The 18,338-nt window shown below is 34.2% G+C and overlaps 1 protein-coding gene across 3 annotated transcripts in view; it reads left to right on the top strand.

Annotated features, from left to right (window-relative positions):
* ASCC3 (activating signal cointegrator 1 complex subunit 3) overlaps positions 1–18,338 on the top strand; it is a 253,149-nt gene that overhangs the window by 196,856 nt on the left and 37,955 nt on the right. For all 3 annotated transcript variants that reach the window (XM_072331536.1, XM_072331537.1, XM_072331538.1), the window contains exons 31-36: positions 688–825; positions 928–1,048; positions 4,434–4,566; positions 7,032–7,157; positions 16,417–16,528; positions 16,781–16,915. In XM_072331536.1, coding sequence (XP_072187637.1) covers positions 688–825; positions 928–1,048; positions 4,434–4,566; positions 7,032–7,157; positions 16,417–16,528; positions 16,781–16,915 — 765 coding nt within the window. The remainder of the gene's footprint in view (positions 1–687; positions 826–927; positions 1,049–4,433; positions 4,567–7,031; positions 7,158–16,416; positions 16,529–16,780; positions 16,916–18,338) is intronic.

Here is an 18,338-nt window from a genome sequence, read left to right as displayed (position 1 = left end):
GCAAGAAATGTAGAGAGTAGTTAAAAGGTTTCCGAAATCTCGGTTGGGGGGTGGCAGGCAGAAGAAGGGGAGGGTGGAGGAGAGGAGAAGTAGAAATATTAACTTTTTATCTAAACTTCTAAGTTCCAAATTAAAATATTTTCTATATGTTGGATTTTTCTACTGGATTTGAATTTGTAAATTACAAACTCACTCTCAAAACATTACCTCGAATTTGCATTTCAGCATGTGAATCAAGAACTCTGTTCATGGATACTAGTTATAGAATTAACAAATTGTAGAAACGTGTCTATCTTTTCATAGGCATGAGAAAACCAAATTTATTTTTCCGGATTGTATTACTGGTAGCATGGATTTCCTGTATTTTTATACCAGAAATTACATTAGGCTAATACAGAGCAGAATACACAGCATTTGTAGACCTGTCACAAAGTTTTTCTCTTTTTCATTTCCTTATCCATTCCGCTTAGTGTACCAATAAAGTCATGTATCTTTCCCCCACTCTTAATGTAGTATTTGATTCTTTTAGGCTGAAAAACTGCTCAAAGAGCAGACCATGTTTTCCCATGTGTGTAAACAGTTGAGCAAATTATCTTTGCTATAAAAATAAGATAACATTAACAATGAAATTTTAAAAATGTCTGAGTATTCTGTTTTAAAAATATGTAACCATTTGCTCTGTTACAGATGAATGACATTATAGGGACAGTTAGAGATTCAAATTTGAAGCTGACTCTCGCTTTTGGAATTGGCATGCACCATGCTGGTCTGCATGAGAGAGACAGGAAAACTGTGGAAGAATTGTTTGTGAACTGTAAAATCCAGGTATGTTTGTTCTTTGAATCCTACCATAATGAGTTTTACATGGAATTTTAAAAGTTGGCTTTTTGTTACATATACCTCATTAATCTTCCTTTCTCTTTGTAGGTTCTTATTGCTACAAGCACATTAGCTTGGGGTGTAAATTTTCCAGCTCATTTAGTAATTGTTAAAGGAACAGAATACTATGATGGAAAAACAAGGCGTTATGTGGATTATCCCATTACAGGTACTGACATAAATTATGGGAATGTTCATATGCTGAAATTTATTTCGAGTATATGCAAATGATCTGAATTATTTAGTAACAAACCAATGAGAATACCTAAATTAGGTAGAGGCTAAAATTTGTTAGGATGGGTTTCTTTGTTTAATGTGAGCTGTAAGACAACTCTGAAGGTTTTATGTGATAGGAAAAGTTTCCATTTTGTTTGTTTTTTTTTTTCCTTTTCAAGTACTGTTAATGCATATCATTCAAAATAGATATAAAGGGACAATACAGAGTTGTATTTAGATGTCCAGTAATATGGATAAAAGGAGGCTTTCTCACAAATAATAGTTCTTTATTTTTGAAACAGTTTTCTAAAATAGAAAAAAGAATTTTAACAATGAACTTACCTGTGGTACAAAAATTGAGTTATACTTGTATGAGAACATAAAATTTATGTCATTACTTGACAGTATACAAAAATTTTAGCTAGTGGTATCTTCAGTAATGTTTCAAAATTAATCAGCTTAATTAAATGTTTAAATTCCTGGTTTGGCAGAGAGTTCTATTGCTTCCTGCCCTCCAGCAATTTCCACCTTTTCATAAGCTGCTCTGCAGTGCTTTCAACAGGCTTAGGAAACTGAACACTTGAGGAACTTATTTCAGAGCTCAGACAGGGAGAATATTTGTCTGGATGGTACTAAGCTTGAAGAATGAAGACAAGCTAAATTTATTCCAGGTTTCCTGTTCTGTTTTCTCTTTCTCTTTTCATAAGAGAAAGTTTATTAAATGATCTAGTACTGTGCCAGAGGTATGTACACCTAAAGACAATCTAAGTGTTATCTGTAATACAGAGATCTTGCATCCTTTTAGCCACACATCTTTTTTGCAAGAGAAGCTTACTAGTGAAAAAAGTTTGAACTGAAAATAATACACAGGTTACTTCTCCGAATAACCCATAATGGTCTTAATTTAGTGGTTAGTGGTCTTCAGGATACTTGAGATCTATTTCCAGGCTCCCTTGTTCAAGGATTCTGTTATGACCTAGGAGCTTAGCCATGAACACTTGCATTTTGTGACAGACTGGCTCATGTAAACCCCGTACAAACAGCCTCTTTACAGAACTAGTATCTCATACTTCCTGACTGGAAGAGCAGTGGCAACTGACTTTATTAGTGAATAGGGAAAAGTGCTGAGGAGAGAAACCAACTCATGTTTTAGATTTCTTGTTGAATCTAAGGGACTGTAATACAGAGTAAATGGTAAAATAATGTTTTCAAAAGAAATTGGAAACTTGGTGAGCACTGGAACCTTACTGTGCTGTTCTAGAAATAATTTGTACAAGTACACACAAAGGCTTTAGGAAAGGTTTATGCTTTCATTGTTTATTACCTTTTTGATCTGAGTTTACCTGCATAGTAGAGGTTGTTCGGTTCTTAAGTTTTATATAAGACTTCTTGGGAAAACTAACAGAAGTTACCATCTATGATTTAGATTTTGTTATCTGCACTGCAACAGAAAGTGTAGATTCTTTATTTTATGGAGAAAAACGTGCTGTGGTTTGGAGCACTTTCTAGAGACTATTCATGTATTTGGAAGTCATATGGGTAGGTAATACAGTTTTTCAGCAGTGCTTAAATGAAAATTTAAAGTTTTGTTTGGAAATAATTCCAAATGTTCACAATACTGTCTTTAGTGCAGCCCTCAAATATGCTTTTGCTGTTCCATCCTTAACTTGGCTTCTCCCTGCTGAACTTTCCTTTTTGTATTAGGGATGTTTTGACTACAAGGAAGCAGCAGAGTGCAGAATGATTCATTCTGGTGTGTGCAGTAATTTCAAAATAAGTAAAAAAGCTTCTTTCAGTGAAGTCAGAGGTTTTGTGGAGGTCCTTCTCTCAATTTCCAGACATTTACTCAGCCATTTGGATAGAATTTGGCATTTGGGGAGTTTACTTCGGTGGTTAAAAGCAGCAAAAAAAGTAGCACTGAGTCAGTAGAAAAAATATAGATTTCGAATAATTATGTAGGGGAATACTGGCAAAAGTCACATCCTGACTTTTTTTTTTTTTTTTTTTTTTTTTTTTTTGGTAAATCCATTTTCTATGTGGTATTATGTAGAATTTCAAACGCCATACTAGAATAGCAAAAAGTTTCATCTTCCCCTGTAGGTGTATGACACCTATTCAGAAATACAGTTTTCGGACTAGTTCCGTTTTATGTTTTGTGTTGCTTCTAGATTTGCAAAATGAATAAAATAATTTTAAAAAATTGGTGTCTAATGTAGTTTATGTGTATAACAAGTCAAAGTGCACTGAAAACTTTTGTTGATTAGTAGCAGCTTTTTCTCCAGTCATTGTCCATTCCTATGTCATATTCTATGCTTTCTGGCTTGTCCTTTTTCAGCCACAATACACAGATGTACACTGGGCCAAAAAAGGTTACTTTGCTTCTCAGGCCAAATAAAATCTTTTTTAAAATGCTAGGTTCTGCAAACTACATATCCTGCAGATATCAAAGATCTCACAGTATGCACAAAACATAAGTTTTAACATAATATAACATTTCTGTTGTTTTTTCCAACTTAAATGCTGAAGGCACCAGAAAGGGATCGGAGCTCTGTTAAGAGGGACAAAGAAAGGCCTATGCTGATGAACTTCTCAGATTATGAAAAGAGACTGATAAATGATAAGCATACCTGTACTGGCGGGCAGTTAGAAAGTTGAGCATATTTCATTCAAACTGGTGTTTTCTGTGTTTCTAGAGATCTCTAACTAACTAGTATTTGCAGGTAGAGTGGTTTAGGTAAGCTTTAACCTTATCTACTTTTAAATTTGTATATTGTGATCCAGGGACAATGTATGATATGAAACCCTCTCTACTTTAGTACTTGTAACAAATCCAGTTTGTCCTGGAGTTTGAGTAGCAGATATCATAGCTGTCAACAATTAGAAGTTCCTGTTACCATTTTTTTCCTCTAAAACATTAAAAACCAAGGAAATTATATACAGCAGAAAGGCTTGTACTGTACAGTGAAGGAAAATACTAGAAATTTAGGAAATTATATGCAATTGCCATTGTAGGATTCACAAGTTCTCTTATCATTAATTTCCTGATATCAAATGAGGGATGTATGTGAAATGGAAGGAGAGTAGGAGAAATTTATACTAGATGTAGGCCTAGATACTATAGCAATGGGTAGTCGCAAGAAGATAGTCTCTGCCAGAAAGAGGTCCATTATAAATCTATGAGTTGGGAAAAAAATTAGCTATGTCAAAACCAATAGAGCGTAAAAGACCAAATAAATAAAAAAATAAATATTTTACTACACATTATATAGAAATGAATACTTTTATTTCTACATTTTATTTAAATACATTTGCTTTATATGTTTTTGTTTCTCTGGCAGATGTACTTCAGATGATGGGGCGTGCAGGCAGACCACAATTCGATGACCAAGGCAAAGCTGTAATTCTAGTTCATGATATCAAGAAAGACTTCTACAAAAAATTTCTGTATGAACCTTTCCCAGTGGAATCCAGGTAAAGCTGAAGCAATCAGAAAAGCTAATGAAACTGCCAACAGTAATACATATGAGGGATACAGAAAAATAAATCTTCATATCTTCTAAATATCAGAGTACTAGAGTAAAATCATTAAAGAAAATAATGTTATCCATCCTTCTTTCCTTTCTTCCATGAGTCCTGAAGCATTGTTGAACTCTTTAATTCATTTCTAGATAATATTACAAACACTTTTCTGCTTCTGGTTGTTGTCTCAAACAATAAACTGTTCTTCAAGGCAAGTGCGCAGGACAACTATTTGTGATCCCTACAACTCTCTCTGAAGTTCTATTACAAATTCCTAATGTGGGGAAAAAAAAAAAAAAAAAGATGGCTTTCCAGTCCTTTTCACCTAGAAAATGTGTAGATATCACACTCTTAAAAATCTCACAAGTTCAAAAAGAAGTGTGCCTAGTGTAAATGATTACTAAACTTCAACACCTTTCACTTCTGAATTGCGAGATTTTTGTCAGAAAACACAGAAAAAATACCTTTTCGCTGCCTCTCACAGTTGGGTTTTCTTGAGTAGCCTATGTCTCAATTCTTTTAACAGATGCTCACCAAAAAGCAAATCTGATTAAATCAATCTCCTTTGCATGCATGTTTCATGGAGAAATTTTTAGACTTCTAATCAAGCATGAGCATTAATGAGAACTTTTCTTAGCAATGAAGAATTCACAGTATTGTTCTTCAATGGAAGCTCGGTCCCTCAACATGAACACTAATTGGATGTCTGTCTGATCAGGAGATTTTCAGGAGCTGGAGCATGCTATCCACCTGTGAAATGTAGTTGAAATGGATAGGTGCACTTGGAGCTTAATTCTGTGCTGCACAGAAGGACTTTGATAATTTTTTTTGCAAAGAAAGTACATGGAGGCATTTCTCTAGGAAGCCAAGCCTTACTTTTTTTAATTAAAAAAAGAACAGTAAAGATGTAATTCCACTTAGCACAAAAAGCTAGAGGTTAAACTTCATCAAAATAATAGCTAGTTAGAAGAGCAACACGATTAAAAGGTTTATGGTATATCCGGACTACATTGCACTAGGATAAACCAGAAAATCTACTCATAAGAAAGTAAACAGTTTTTGTAGATAACAAAATCATATCTTCAGTATAACAGTCACATCAAGTTCCTCTTGGGAATACTGCAGCTATTCCATACTTCTCACAGGTTGTTTTGTGTTTATATATTTATTAATATCAGCAATTAGATACATTATATCCTTCACTATATAAAAACAATATTTGATGAACTTTCAGATGAAGGTTCACATGTTAATAGTAATCTCATTAAGTTTTGTGTAGGTTGTGATCTGATTGACTCAGAGGGTTGTACTGCTCTTTTATGATCATCAAAGATACTTGAAGAGCTTCATAGCTTCAAAGATGAACTCTGGAGAGCTTTTTTTTTCTTTTTCTTTTTCTTTTTTTTTTTTTTTTTTTTTTTTGAAGTATTTTAGTTTTGGAATGCTTTCTCATCTTGTTGTACCAGACAGCAGATTTATCAGCCCTGTGTAGTACTTCCAATGTTTAAAATTAAATTTTGGATTTTTTTAATTACAGATTTTTTCTATTAGGGATTGTCTGTGCATTAATTGTATGACTTGAGTACACAACTTGCATGACAGGCCTTGTGCTTTCACTGGTCATGGGTTTGAAATACAGCACTCATTCCTAATTATTGTTTACTTTTGGCAATAGGAAAAGAACAGTAAGAAAAGTAAAAGGATTATAATACAGGAAAAATCAGGCTAATCTTTAAAGATATTTACCATTCCCTGACTGAACTGCAGCCAGGCATGATCTCATTAGATCTCCAAGCGAAGGTCTTTGTTCCATTTGATGAAACTAAAATAGTATTTTACTCTGTAAGAATCATTTTAAACTGTATTTGCTCTTCTCTGTTTGAGTTTAGACCTTTCTGGGTAAAACCAGGTTTGTTTGCTTGTTTGTTTTCTCCCTACATTCAGTGAAGATAAAGAAAAATCTGGGGTAGCAATTTTGATGTAATTTTAATAGCCTCTCAAGTATCTGCCAGGTATTAGATAAGCCATTGCCACTGTTTCATTTCCTGTTTGTCTTTCTGTATGATTTTCTGTTGGATTAAACCAACACGATCATATGGTCAACATACAGCATTCAGAAGTTTATCACTGAGTAGCTCCATCTGAATGCATTCCATGAATTACTTAAACATGTGCATTCTTGGTCCAATCAAAAAATAATTTGAGCTTCATACCAATATCATGTAAAGAAGATGACTGACCTTGCAATTACATCCCATCTTCACTTCTTCTCTTCCTCTCTTTCACTGGAAAATAAATATATAATATTTTCAGATTTAAAGTAATAAACCTTTTAATGCACAAGTCTACAAACTATATTTATTACCTGTCTCTGTGATTGTAAAGTTAGCAAAATCCTCTTGTTTCCTGTTCTTCAGCTTATTAGATGTGCTGGCTGACCACTTGAATGCTGAAATTGCTGCTGGAACTATTACTTCTAAGCAGGATGCAATGGATTATATCACTTGGACTTATTTCTTCCGACGACTTATAATGAACCCAACGTGAGTATAAAATACAAATGCAATTTAATCTAAAGGTAGCTTTAGGGTAAAGTTGATCCAAAGGTGATCCTGCTGTTGTTGAAGCCTGGAATAGTTAGCAGTCTCTACTGTATGAGTCTTACTGGCCCACACATGGAATGAAACTTGTGTGCACGATTTTTTTTCTCTAAATATAAATGCATTTTTGGCAGATAACTTATGTTACAATTTATTAACAACTATAAAATGGCATTATTGAGAGGGCTATATCAGTATCCCTAAAATAAAACTGCAGATTATCACATTCTTTTAGATATTATATTTATAGCGTGATACTTTTTTAACATTGATATGTTATGCCCAGTTTTCTAAAGAAAATCTACAAAGATTGAGTTTTGCTAATAAATAAGAGAATAGCTATCAGCTGTTTGTCTGTGATAAAGTTTACTTTCATTAGGGGTTCCTGGTGAAACCATGTGTGCAATATTTTCAGTGATTGATATCATCCTGCCTAGTTCCAGCTGGTATGCAGATCATTCTGAGCTGTTCCAGCAACTAGCCTGCCTTTGCCACAATATTGTTTCGGGTAAATGGTATGTTATGTATCATGTGATCAATCACCCACCAAAATAGTGTGTCAAATACAGAATTAGACATTTCTTGACAAATTAGAACATCATATTTCTGAAATCAAGCTACTGCTATAATGTTTGGGTGAAATTTCAGTTGAGTTCTTCACAGTCAACTGATGCTGAAACTTGCAGGTGAAAAAAGACAGAACAATAACTTCCTCTAATTCTTTTTTTCTGTCTTCATTAGTTTTGAAGTCTACATCTAGCTCCATTCTAAGAATATCCTACAGGACAGAATTTCCATCTAATCTTAGGAAATAAAAATGCAGTGTTAGAACTAACAAAATGAATAAATCTATGTGAAAGATGTTTTTGCCTGAGAGGAACAAACAGCTAAATTCTTTCATCTAGGTTAGATGAAGGTAAAGCTATGATCCAAACCACAACTAACGTTGAAAATTGCGTATTCTTTTTTAGTATAAAGAATAAGTGATGTTATTTTAAAATGCCTTACTATTGCATTGCTCTACAGAAGTGTTGATTTATCTTCAGCAAGCTTTAATTATGTGGTATCTGTGGTAAGTAGTATTTTAAGACAAAACATATGATTCGTAGGTAAATGTAGTATGATCTTATAGGCAAGCTCTCCCCAGCGTAAAAGAAGGTTCCCACTGAAATGGATTTGTTGTGTTCACTAATGGCTGTTTTTTCCCAGCAGATGCTTTAATTGGGAAACTGGGAAAATCTAGCCCATTATTTCATAGTGATAAGCAAGGTCATTGTAGTGAAGGCAATATGAACAGATCTTGACTAGTCGTGTCCATAATGGCAGGATAGGAATGCAAAGTGAGTTTTCTAATGAATTTGGAGTCTTTTATTGGAATACCACACAACCAGACTGGAACAGTTCACAAGTTTATCTGCTTTCCCCAACATCTCATCCACACAGAAGTACTCAGCATTCCTTTTGTACTCAGTCATGCAGAGACAAAAATGAAGGACATTACTGACTCTGCCAGAGAGGTCATTTCTAGATACCAAGCACAAATGCAACGGATGTACACACTTTTCCTTTCTTTGATGTGTTAATAATTACTACAAAGTTTCATCCAAATTTACTAAACTTGCCAGTTAGTAGCATTCCTGGACATACATGCTATACGTAGTATTTTAATTGAATCAGTGTTTAGATGAGATACATCAAAAGAAAACTGAAGAGTTTTATGAAATCAGTGCGGGTTAAGATAACTTGTAGTAAATTGCTGTCCAGTAATGGTATTTACTGTGCCATAAATGAATATATTATATACTTGATAATACCAGACAAGAACAGTTTGTGGTCCTTAATAGTTCAGAGCTTTAGGTTATTTTTTCACAATGACTACATTTTGTTTTGGGTACTTACACAGTAGCTACTCAGAATGTTGACATTCTCTCCATCATGAAACAAGTTATTTTCCAGTAGCAGGTGACTGGCTGTACCTTAGTGGTAAATAAGTAATTCCCATATGCATGGCTGGTAAATTGCCTTGGGATTCTTTGGCATGAAAGGCATTGCATGTGATGCTGTAAATCTCTGAAATAATGGTCTTAGGTAGTATGCAAAAGATTTATAATCTTATTTACTGCCAGTTTAAGCTACTTCTATATTAAAGCTGCGTAAACAAATCTAGGATCATTCTATTGCAAACCAGTACCATAAAGTGCCTTACTTACAATGTTAGTAATTTAAATTAAATTATTTTATAAATATTAATCTACTTTTATGGTGAGATAAACATCAAAGTATTCTTTTGCTGTAAGTTGCTCAGTTTCTTCTAGAGATGTAAATAATTAAGATGTTTTTTGTGGCACATGAGATACTTTGTTAGTCTTGTAATAACAACTATATAAATAGTGTTATTAAAAAAAAAAAAAAAATCTTTGCGTGATACAACACTTTTTTTCATCAAACCATTTTAGTTTTCCTTTCTGATGAATCTCCATATCCTGCAGTCTGTGAAATGTGTAGTTTAGAGGAGTAGTTGAGCTGTTGATTTGGGACAGTGGAGTAGCTGAGTGCTAGTTTCAACCAGTGGCACACTGAATACCCTTGTGCATGCACATGTTCAAAAGATGATGTGCAAACAAGAAGGGTGGTCCAAATAAAACTGCTTAGCAAAGTGTATCAATTTCAGTATACAGAGGGTTTTCGTTGGTTTTTTTTGGTTTTTTTTTTTCACTTCCCCAAAGCAATGTAGAGACTTTTGAATTTGTAGTTTAAGTCTGAGTTTCCATACTATTTCAGTCAAGAACTATAATGTGTTCTTCTTTCCACATACAACTTTAACCTTTATGTTCTCTACTTAGTCAAGATCATGTTTAAAGATTGATCAACTAAGTGCCTTGTTCTTTGAAAGGGTCTATTTTGAGAGGCTCATCTGTCATAGCTAGCAGACTGAAGATCTTCTTTCCTTGGCTGGAATTCATTGACTGTTTCATTCTTTTACTCCTATAAAAGATTATAATCTGCAACATTCTACAAAAGAAAAATTGCTATGGGAAACGTTTTCTGTAAATCAGGTTATATTTTCCAGATACATATGCAGTAAAAGGGAAATAGAAATTTACAACATATGTTAAGCTGGGCAGAATCAGCTTTCATCTGGAATGTTAATTTTTAGATGTTCTGAGAACTTACATCATACCACTCTTAAAATGTGTGGGCTTTTATGTATATTTATATGTGTGTGTATGTATACATTTGCACTGGTAAAATTAATTTTCTGTGTAAATTTCTTCTGACAACTTGAAAGAAATATTAATTATGGCAATTATTATTAATCTGTTTCACTTTGTTGTATCCTTTTGTTGTTTATGTGAAAAAATGTATTGTGAACTATAACTAAATGAAATTATCTCATACTTAAATTGTTATCACTAATCATACATTTATATTTTACTCCGAATTTTCTTTCCTCACTATAATTAGCTGAGAGTGTCCAATACAAGTTGATCCAAAATTAATGCCTCCTACTTATTTCCATGACAACTATAGTAGATACAAGGAGCATAACAACACTATCTGAAAAAGCAAATTCTCAGCTACAAAACTCTATTTTATAACTTTAGCTGTAAATTTTCACCAGAAATGAACAAGAGCCTGTATGCCACACATAAAAATCTGCACCAGCAGAGCTGACCTGTTCACAGCCATTATGATGTTGTTGTTGCTAGGAAAATGTTGCCTATGCAATCAATTTTTCATTGGCTCAAACAGAGGAAATCAGAAGGCATTAAATTTGGACTGTACAGTGAATGTGATACAACAATCCAGACAAGACTGGCAATGCATTCCTTGGTCTTCAAACTGATGAGAGGCCTGGCATTGTTGTGCTGCTAGAGAAAGGTTGTCTTCTCTGTCCTGACTCTGGAAGTTCAGTCCTTCAGCTTAGTCAGTGTTGTGATGTAGTGATCAGAGTTGACTGATTGTCTGGGTTCCAGGAAATCCAGAAGGATCATCTCTTTCCTTCTCAAAAAAGACAGTGCATGTCATTTTACTTAATGAGGGCTATGTCTTGAACTTTTTCTTCATTGGGGTGTTCACATCAGCGCTCCATGAACTGCTTTTTTGACTCTCACTAGTTGTAGTGACACCACATCTCATCTTTCCATTATAATGATGGAAAGTGTCCATCCAGGAAACTGTCACCTTCAGCCTTGTATTGCTTCAATAGGTTCTGACAAACTTGCATACAGTGTTATTTCAGCTCCCATGTGAGCATTTTTGGGAACCACCTGGCTCAAACTTTGCAATATTTCAATGTTGGTATCATCATTTCTAATGCACTAAAGCCAGCATTCAGGTCTGTATGCAGTTCCCTTGCCATAATCTGCTGATCTGTGTAGATGAACTGATTGAGATTCTTCATTTTGTGGTATGACAGTTGTGCATGGCCACTTGGCTTGCTTGTCTTTCACATTGCTGATGCTACTGTTGAAATACATTACCTACCACCTCACTGTGCGGACATCTACTGTTTGGTCTCCATAAACTTTCAACAACTGACAATGAGTGTGAATGGATACAATTTTTTTCAACATGGTGAAAGTCAGTGCTGCACCTTTGCTTCATGCATTCTGCTGCCATCAGTTGCACAGCAACAAAATGTAATGGAGTTTTGGTGGGAAGGTTCAACTACTACTGCCATACCACCAATATTTGCCTCTGATGACGTGGGCCAATATAATGAAATAGGAGGCACTGATTTCAGAACAACCTTTGTAACATGAATAAAACAGAAGATTAAAAATAATGATTACCATTATTCCATAATAATTTCCAGTGTAAAAATGAAATCATATTCATCCAGTCAAAATAGAATGATTTGTATAGAATCCAGTGACAAAAGCACAGACTTTTAGGATTTCTTTGGAATTATATCAGAAGGTGGGTTACAGATGAAGTAAGGAAGATGAAAAGAAAAAGTGAAGAGAAAAATATTTGTTAAAGCAAATATATGAATGCAATAAATTAATGTGTACATGTAAAATACAGATGTATATTACCGGCTGTAGTATTTCTGCATGCTCTGGTGCATTTTAGCATGCCAGTCTCAGACTGCAAACAGTCGGTGATGCCTTGGCAGTAGAAATGGATTGGTACATTGTCACATGTCTCCACCTATGAAAGTCCATCAGTTGTGACATCTACTCAGTACCACTTGCATGGTGTTGCAGACATCAAAGGCCACAAGATGATGAGATCAGGCACAGTTGGGAACTGCAGAAAAGATTTTTGTGAAAGCAACTATCTGTGCTTCTCCCGTGCTTATTCATAACAAAATTCATCTTTCAGGACTGTAACATCAGAAAGCACACATTCTGGAAGTCATGTGAGTGCAGTTTGTTTCCAATGGCCTTCCAACTAGCAACTTTCTTTTTTTAATATGTTTGGCTGACTCTGCCACTGAGTTTCATTATGTTTGTCCCTATTACTACGGTATAATCTGAACATAAAAAACATGGTGCTGTAACATACGACTTCACAGCATTGACAGTTATAGCAGGATCATTTCAAGGCTGATGAAAAATTTCCTAGAGAGATCTCAGGTCAGGTTTACATAAGCTAAACAGGAAATGATTGCCACCATTCACATGAAGTCCTAAATGTTTTGTGTAACTTCATCTACATTTTATGTTCCTGCATGTCTCTATCTTTTTCAGCTGATGAAATTCCACACTTCCTTAGACTAGAGAAATAAGTTTATGTTTCATGGATTGTTGTTTTTAATAACCTTTACAAGGTTTGGGATTTTTAAATGTATTCTTTTATAGAAGTTTTTGATCGTTTAAATTTTACATACTTTGTAAATTCTTATGATACCTAGGGGTTTGTTATTGCTTTTTCCCAATGGACTACTAATGGAAGTTAGCCTGTCTAGCCCATGTGCTAGATGTTGTTAGGATAAAACTGCCTTTGACTTTCACACCTCTCAGGGGACGAGTAATTGTTGTGTTCAAACAGCCTGTAATTGTGATCCCGCTGGCTTTCTCAGTACGCTTCTGGCTATTAGAATCATTAAACAACTCAGCACCTGTTAACAGCATTGTAAATATTCAACCCTGCTTGTGTGCAGGTTGAGTCCAATATAGGAGAAGGCTTACAGAGCCCAGCCTCATAAATTAGAGCTTCTGACAAGTCAATTATTGTGAAACTGGGCTTCACTGTGAAATAAATGAAATGGTGTGCTGATAAAAAGGTAGGCTGTCTGTTTATAGCAAAGGGAAAATAATGACTAGATGATTCAATGCAGTGAGCATGAAACTGCATTGTTTTTATTCTTTATCTGTAATTAAATAGTTAGGTAATATAGCTTCCTAGAGGAACTTACATACAAGGCAGTATTTATATTTGGAGCATGCCAACATGCAAAATTCTACTTGCTTTTATTCCAGCACATTCAAAATACCACCTAATGTCTACACAGTATCTCTGTTTTTGCTAATGATTTTAACATAGTTTATTCTAGATGAATGGCTCTGCTGTTTATTAAGGGAAATCATGCTGAATGACCAAGAAGCTTCTGTGGGTGCACTAAAAATTATATTTACCCCTTTATAGGTAGTCGCTAAAACACACCGCTTCCACTTCACTCAAGATTACATGTAATTTAAGATTTTTTCTTCACATTGTTTTGTTTGCACTAGGCAGCTAGATATTTAATCTGACAACAATTTACTGAAAATCAACAGATTTTAGATTAATTAACTTTTAAAAGGCTATATAATGCATTCTATCATTAAGTCTTCAGCGTGCAGTATTGAAAATTAGACTACAAGATAAAATCTCCTTGAATTACTGTCTGAAATTACAGTCGTAACAAATCATTTCATTGTATTGCCCATATCTCTTCCCTAACTTTATCAGTATTCATCATCAGTGTTGTGACATTGCAGATAATGATGCTGAAACAATACAGTGAAAGTCTAAAATACTGTCACAACAAAGTGCCTTAATTAGTCGTTTAAGTAATGCTAGATTCAATTTGGAGGAAAATACTAATGAATCTTTAGTGGTTTACATCTATAAAACAGAAAATCTTTTCACACTCAAACAATATATGTAGTTAATTGCTTGGATTGTTTTCAGAAGGTAAGCAAAATGATATGCAGTAATTTCTATTAATAAACAGGGTTTATTATGTTTTTAGCTAAAATCTCAGGGGGAGAAAAGCTGCAAGTGACATTTTTATGTCATTGTTGTTTTACTTCAGAAGATTTCATGACTTTAGTGAAAACTAAGCTGCTGAAAATTACTTGTGCTGCAAATAAGTTTTCTTTGCAGGATTGTGTGGTTGTTTATCAGATAAAACTTTTCAGTCAGTGTAGTTACTTGTTTTGCTTTAAACAGCAACTGTGATGTAAATATTTAAGATCATCTTATCATGAACTGATACATAATACCATGGAGCTGAATATTCCACTGCCAAATAGATATTTTGCTGTCTAATGTAACTGACTGTCTCTGCCGAGCATACTTGTAATAATTATTTTTCACTGCAGTAGTGTTTTACTCCAACTTTATTCAATTATAAGTGAAGAATCAGTGAACTAACCCCATAATTTACAATTAACAAGAAAGGAAAAAAAGAAACAGAAATAACTGTAATTCCATTTAGCATACAGCTTTTCTTCAGTTATATGTTACTGCTATTCCAAAATAAGATAAAGGAATGTTAAAATCTTTTAAGAAAATACTATTGCTTATTAGATTATATTAAAAAACAGTCACGAAACGGTGCTTCTGGTACTTAAATCACGTCTGTCTTTTGAAATTTGCTAAAAGCAGCATTATAGTAAAGGGAATAGAGCTTAAATCATGGAATGGGATTCTTCTGCCCCTAATACAACATCAACAACTGAACTGATAATCTAAATTCCCTTTCTGAGTCAGTGATCAGATTCCACCTCATCCAAAAAGAGAAATCTGAAATACCTCGGATGAATAGCATTCTCTAAGTGTGTGCTTCTCTGCACTGACAGTAAGGAGAGTTAAAAAGACTAACTCAGGTGTAAATGTAGCTATGTAAAATCAACTGAAATGAATCTCAGCACACAGTTATACAGCCCGTTGTACACCTGCACAAAATATAACACTGAAAGAAGCTAATCTTCATTACAGTGCGTGGCGTTTCCAGTCGAGATGCTGAGCGCACAGTGGAAACAGTAGGCCATTTAGTAAAGCAGCTGGTAGGAACAAAGGTGCATCTTTCATTATTGCAGCAGTCTCAGTAGTCTGTGTGAGTAACAGTAACTTCCAGAATTAAAGGAGCAGGGACAAGCTTTCTAATGTGCTTTTTTATAACCCAAAAGATCATGGATTTTTTCTTTTTTTTTTTAATTTCTTCTTTGAAATAGCACAATGTGCTTGCATTTCTTAAATTCAGTATTTTGAAACTTTCTGAGTGTTCTCAGTTTTAGTTTGAGTTTAAAAGTTACTTTCTGAATTTGTGCCTTTGTTGAAGCTAATGCTCAAGGTCTTATTACGTTTTTATCTGTCGATTTCAGGGTATAGACTTTCCCTGAAATTATGTTAGTTTGTGTGAGTAAGAATCTTAGAAATATATCTTAAGTTCTACTGTTAAGGCGCACTGACTGTGACCACGTTGTCTTTCTTATACACTAGGTATGTTTTAACACACTTCATAAACCTTTTTTCCCTAATACAGATAACAAAGAAACATGGTTAGTACATACAGTTTGCCCCAATGCTTTCACCTGTAAAAGAACATGTGAAATAAACACACTGACAAATACCCATTTTTGTAGTATTAGCAATTAAGTAATTTTAACTTTGACAATAAAATGACACAGAAATATAAAACAAGTATTAACATTTGGATTTGTGTACATTTACTTTTTCAAGAGCTGTTACTATATGTCCAACTTTTATTTTCAGAGTTCTGGGAATATAAGGACATTTGCTGTCCTGAGTGGGTTTTCTTCTTTTTTCTTTAAATTAAAGTGTTTGTGTTAGTATTCCATTTCTCATTTTAGACTATATCAGAGAATAGTTCTGTGTTTAATTGTTTAATGTGCATGTTTCTTGCTCCAAGAGTGTGTGTGTATTATAGAGGCCCTGTAAGTTATCCTACAATATGTTATTGTTTAAAATTTTCAGTGTGTTATAAGTACTTGTGTGATGCATGTGTTTTCAATTCTTCTAGTTACTATAACTTGGAGAATGTGAGCCATGACACTATGAACAAATACCTCTCAAGCCTTGTTGAGAAATCCCTCTTTGATTTGGAATGTTCCTACTGTATTGAAATTGGGGAGGTAAGACCTGTATGTTCATTAAGATACACGTTCCTAGAAATTGGGAACAGTTGGATGCATGCTCCTTATCTGAAGGTTTAGTTTCTCTTTAGAGCTAAACTCAGTTTAATCAGGTTGGCAGCTAAATCATGATGCTAAGCCATTTTTACTGTTCTCTCTTATAATATAGTCTTAAAATACTTTACTGTTTTTTAGTAGATATGCATATTGAACTATGTTAAAAGTACATATATTTGATTACTCTCCTAACAGGATAACCGTAGTATTGAACCTTTGACATATGGCCGCATTGCTTCCTACTACTATTTGAAGCACCCAACTATTGGGATGTTCAAAGATCAGCTGAAACCTGAAAGCAGTGTTGAAGAATTGCTCTTAATTCTGACAGTAAGTGATGATATTTTCTTAATTTATACGTATGTAACTCACGACTTTTAAAGACATTTAGAAGTGTATGAAAAAACATCCTAAAATTAAGAAAAGCCTTTCTTCCATGATTTGTTATTTATTTTTGGTGTTGTTGTCATTGTTTTCAGTAATATAACTGAGTTACTTTTGATGTTTTAAGTGCTTGGTTGAATCAATATGTCAAAATTATTCTGCAAGTTTCTTTCTTTTCGGTCCATTTGCAATCTTCAGAACATGTGCAGATTCAATGTTTGATTGGTTGTTTTAGGTTTGGTAAAATACTGAAATCCCAGAGTAGTAACTGCATATCATCATCTCATACTTTTATCAGAGCCATAACTTTGCTCACCTTTAATAAATTTGGGTACATTTGAGGAAGGTCCATATCCTGTATTGCTTTCCTTTCAGTCTCCCAGGCACCTCACGTTTCCTTAAGCCCTATTCTGCAATAGCACCAGCTCGGATGGTTATTCTGGTGGCTGTTCGGTAATGAAGTGCAGTGCAAGGCAAAAGGTCTCAGGGTACAAATTCAGAGGTACAGAGTACAGTGAACAGGTAGTATTACACATCATCACAAAGGAATTGTATTTTTAAGAATTTATGCTTTTACAGCTACAAAACCTTCTGTGTGAAGATAGTGTAATTCCGCTTGTACAAGCATGTATTTGGGAGGAAGAAGTACCACAACACTATCCAGGAAAACCTAAAATGTATTTCTGCCCATATTTGATTAACTGTATTACATATTTTATACTAGTGGACTGAATTCTTTAATACCTGTATTTCCAAATGTTGACCTCAAAATCAGGAGTCGCATTTATGTATGTTACTTGTATGTTTATGGTTTTGGCATGCTGCCTTTTCTGAGGGGAAATACAAGCAGGAAGTTAAATAAATAAATAAATAAAAATTAGTGCTATTCAACAGTTTCTCTCAAAAAATACCCAGTCAGCATTTTATGAAACTAGGAAAGCTACTTTTCTAGTACAAAGACTTTCTTCCTGACAAATTTAAATCACCTGCTGCAAACATTCGGAGTGTTACAGCTCAGAAATAAAGGCCACAGTAATCTTTTGTAATGGAAAGTGTTAGACAATCTAAATAGGGGTGTTACTGTCACTGACCCTGCAGTATCTATACTTCTGTTGTCAGAAAACATTGTACATTCTATGAAATAACATGCAGTGTATTCAGCTGAATTCAAAATGGTAGTCTTCCATGATTCCTGTATACTTTATATGTAAAATGACTGATTTTTAAAAAAGAAATATCCACAAGTTAAATAATACAATATGCAGTATTCAACATGAGGGCTTTACTCCATCTGCTCTTTTTAAAGTGTCTTTTTCTCCCAAGAGAAAATTGTCTACACATAGAACTACACATAGAAACTTTTTTTTTT

This window comes from Excalfactoria chinensis, chromosome 3 (genome assembly GCF_039878825.1).
Source record: "Excalfactoria chinensis isolate bCotChi1 chromosome 3, bCotChi1.hap2, whole genome shotgun sequence".
NCBI classification, from domain to species: domain Eukaryota; kingdom Metazoa; phylum Chordata; class Aves; order Galliformes; family Phasianidae; genus Excalfactoria; species Excalfactoria chinensis.
This window is presented reverse-complemented; position numbering and strand designations above follow the sequence as displayed.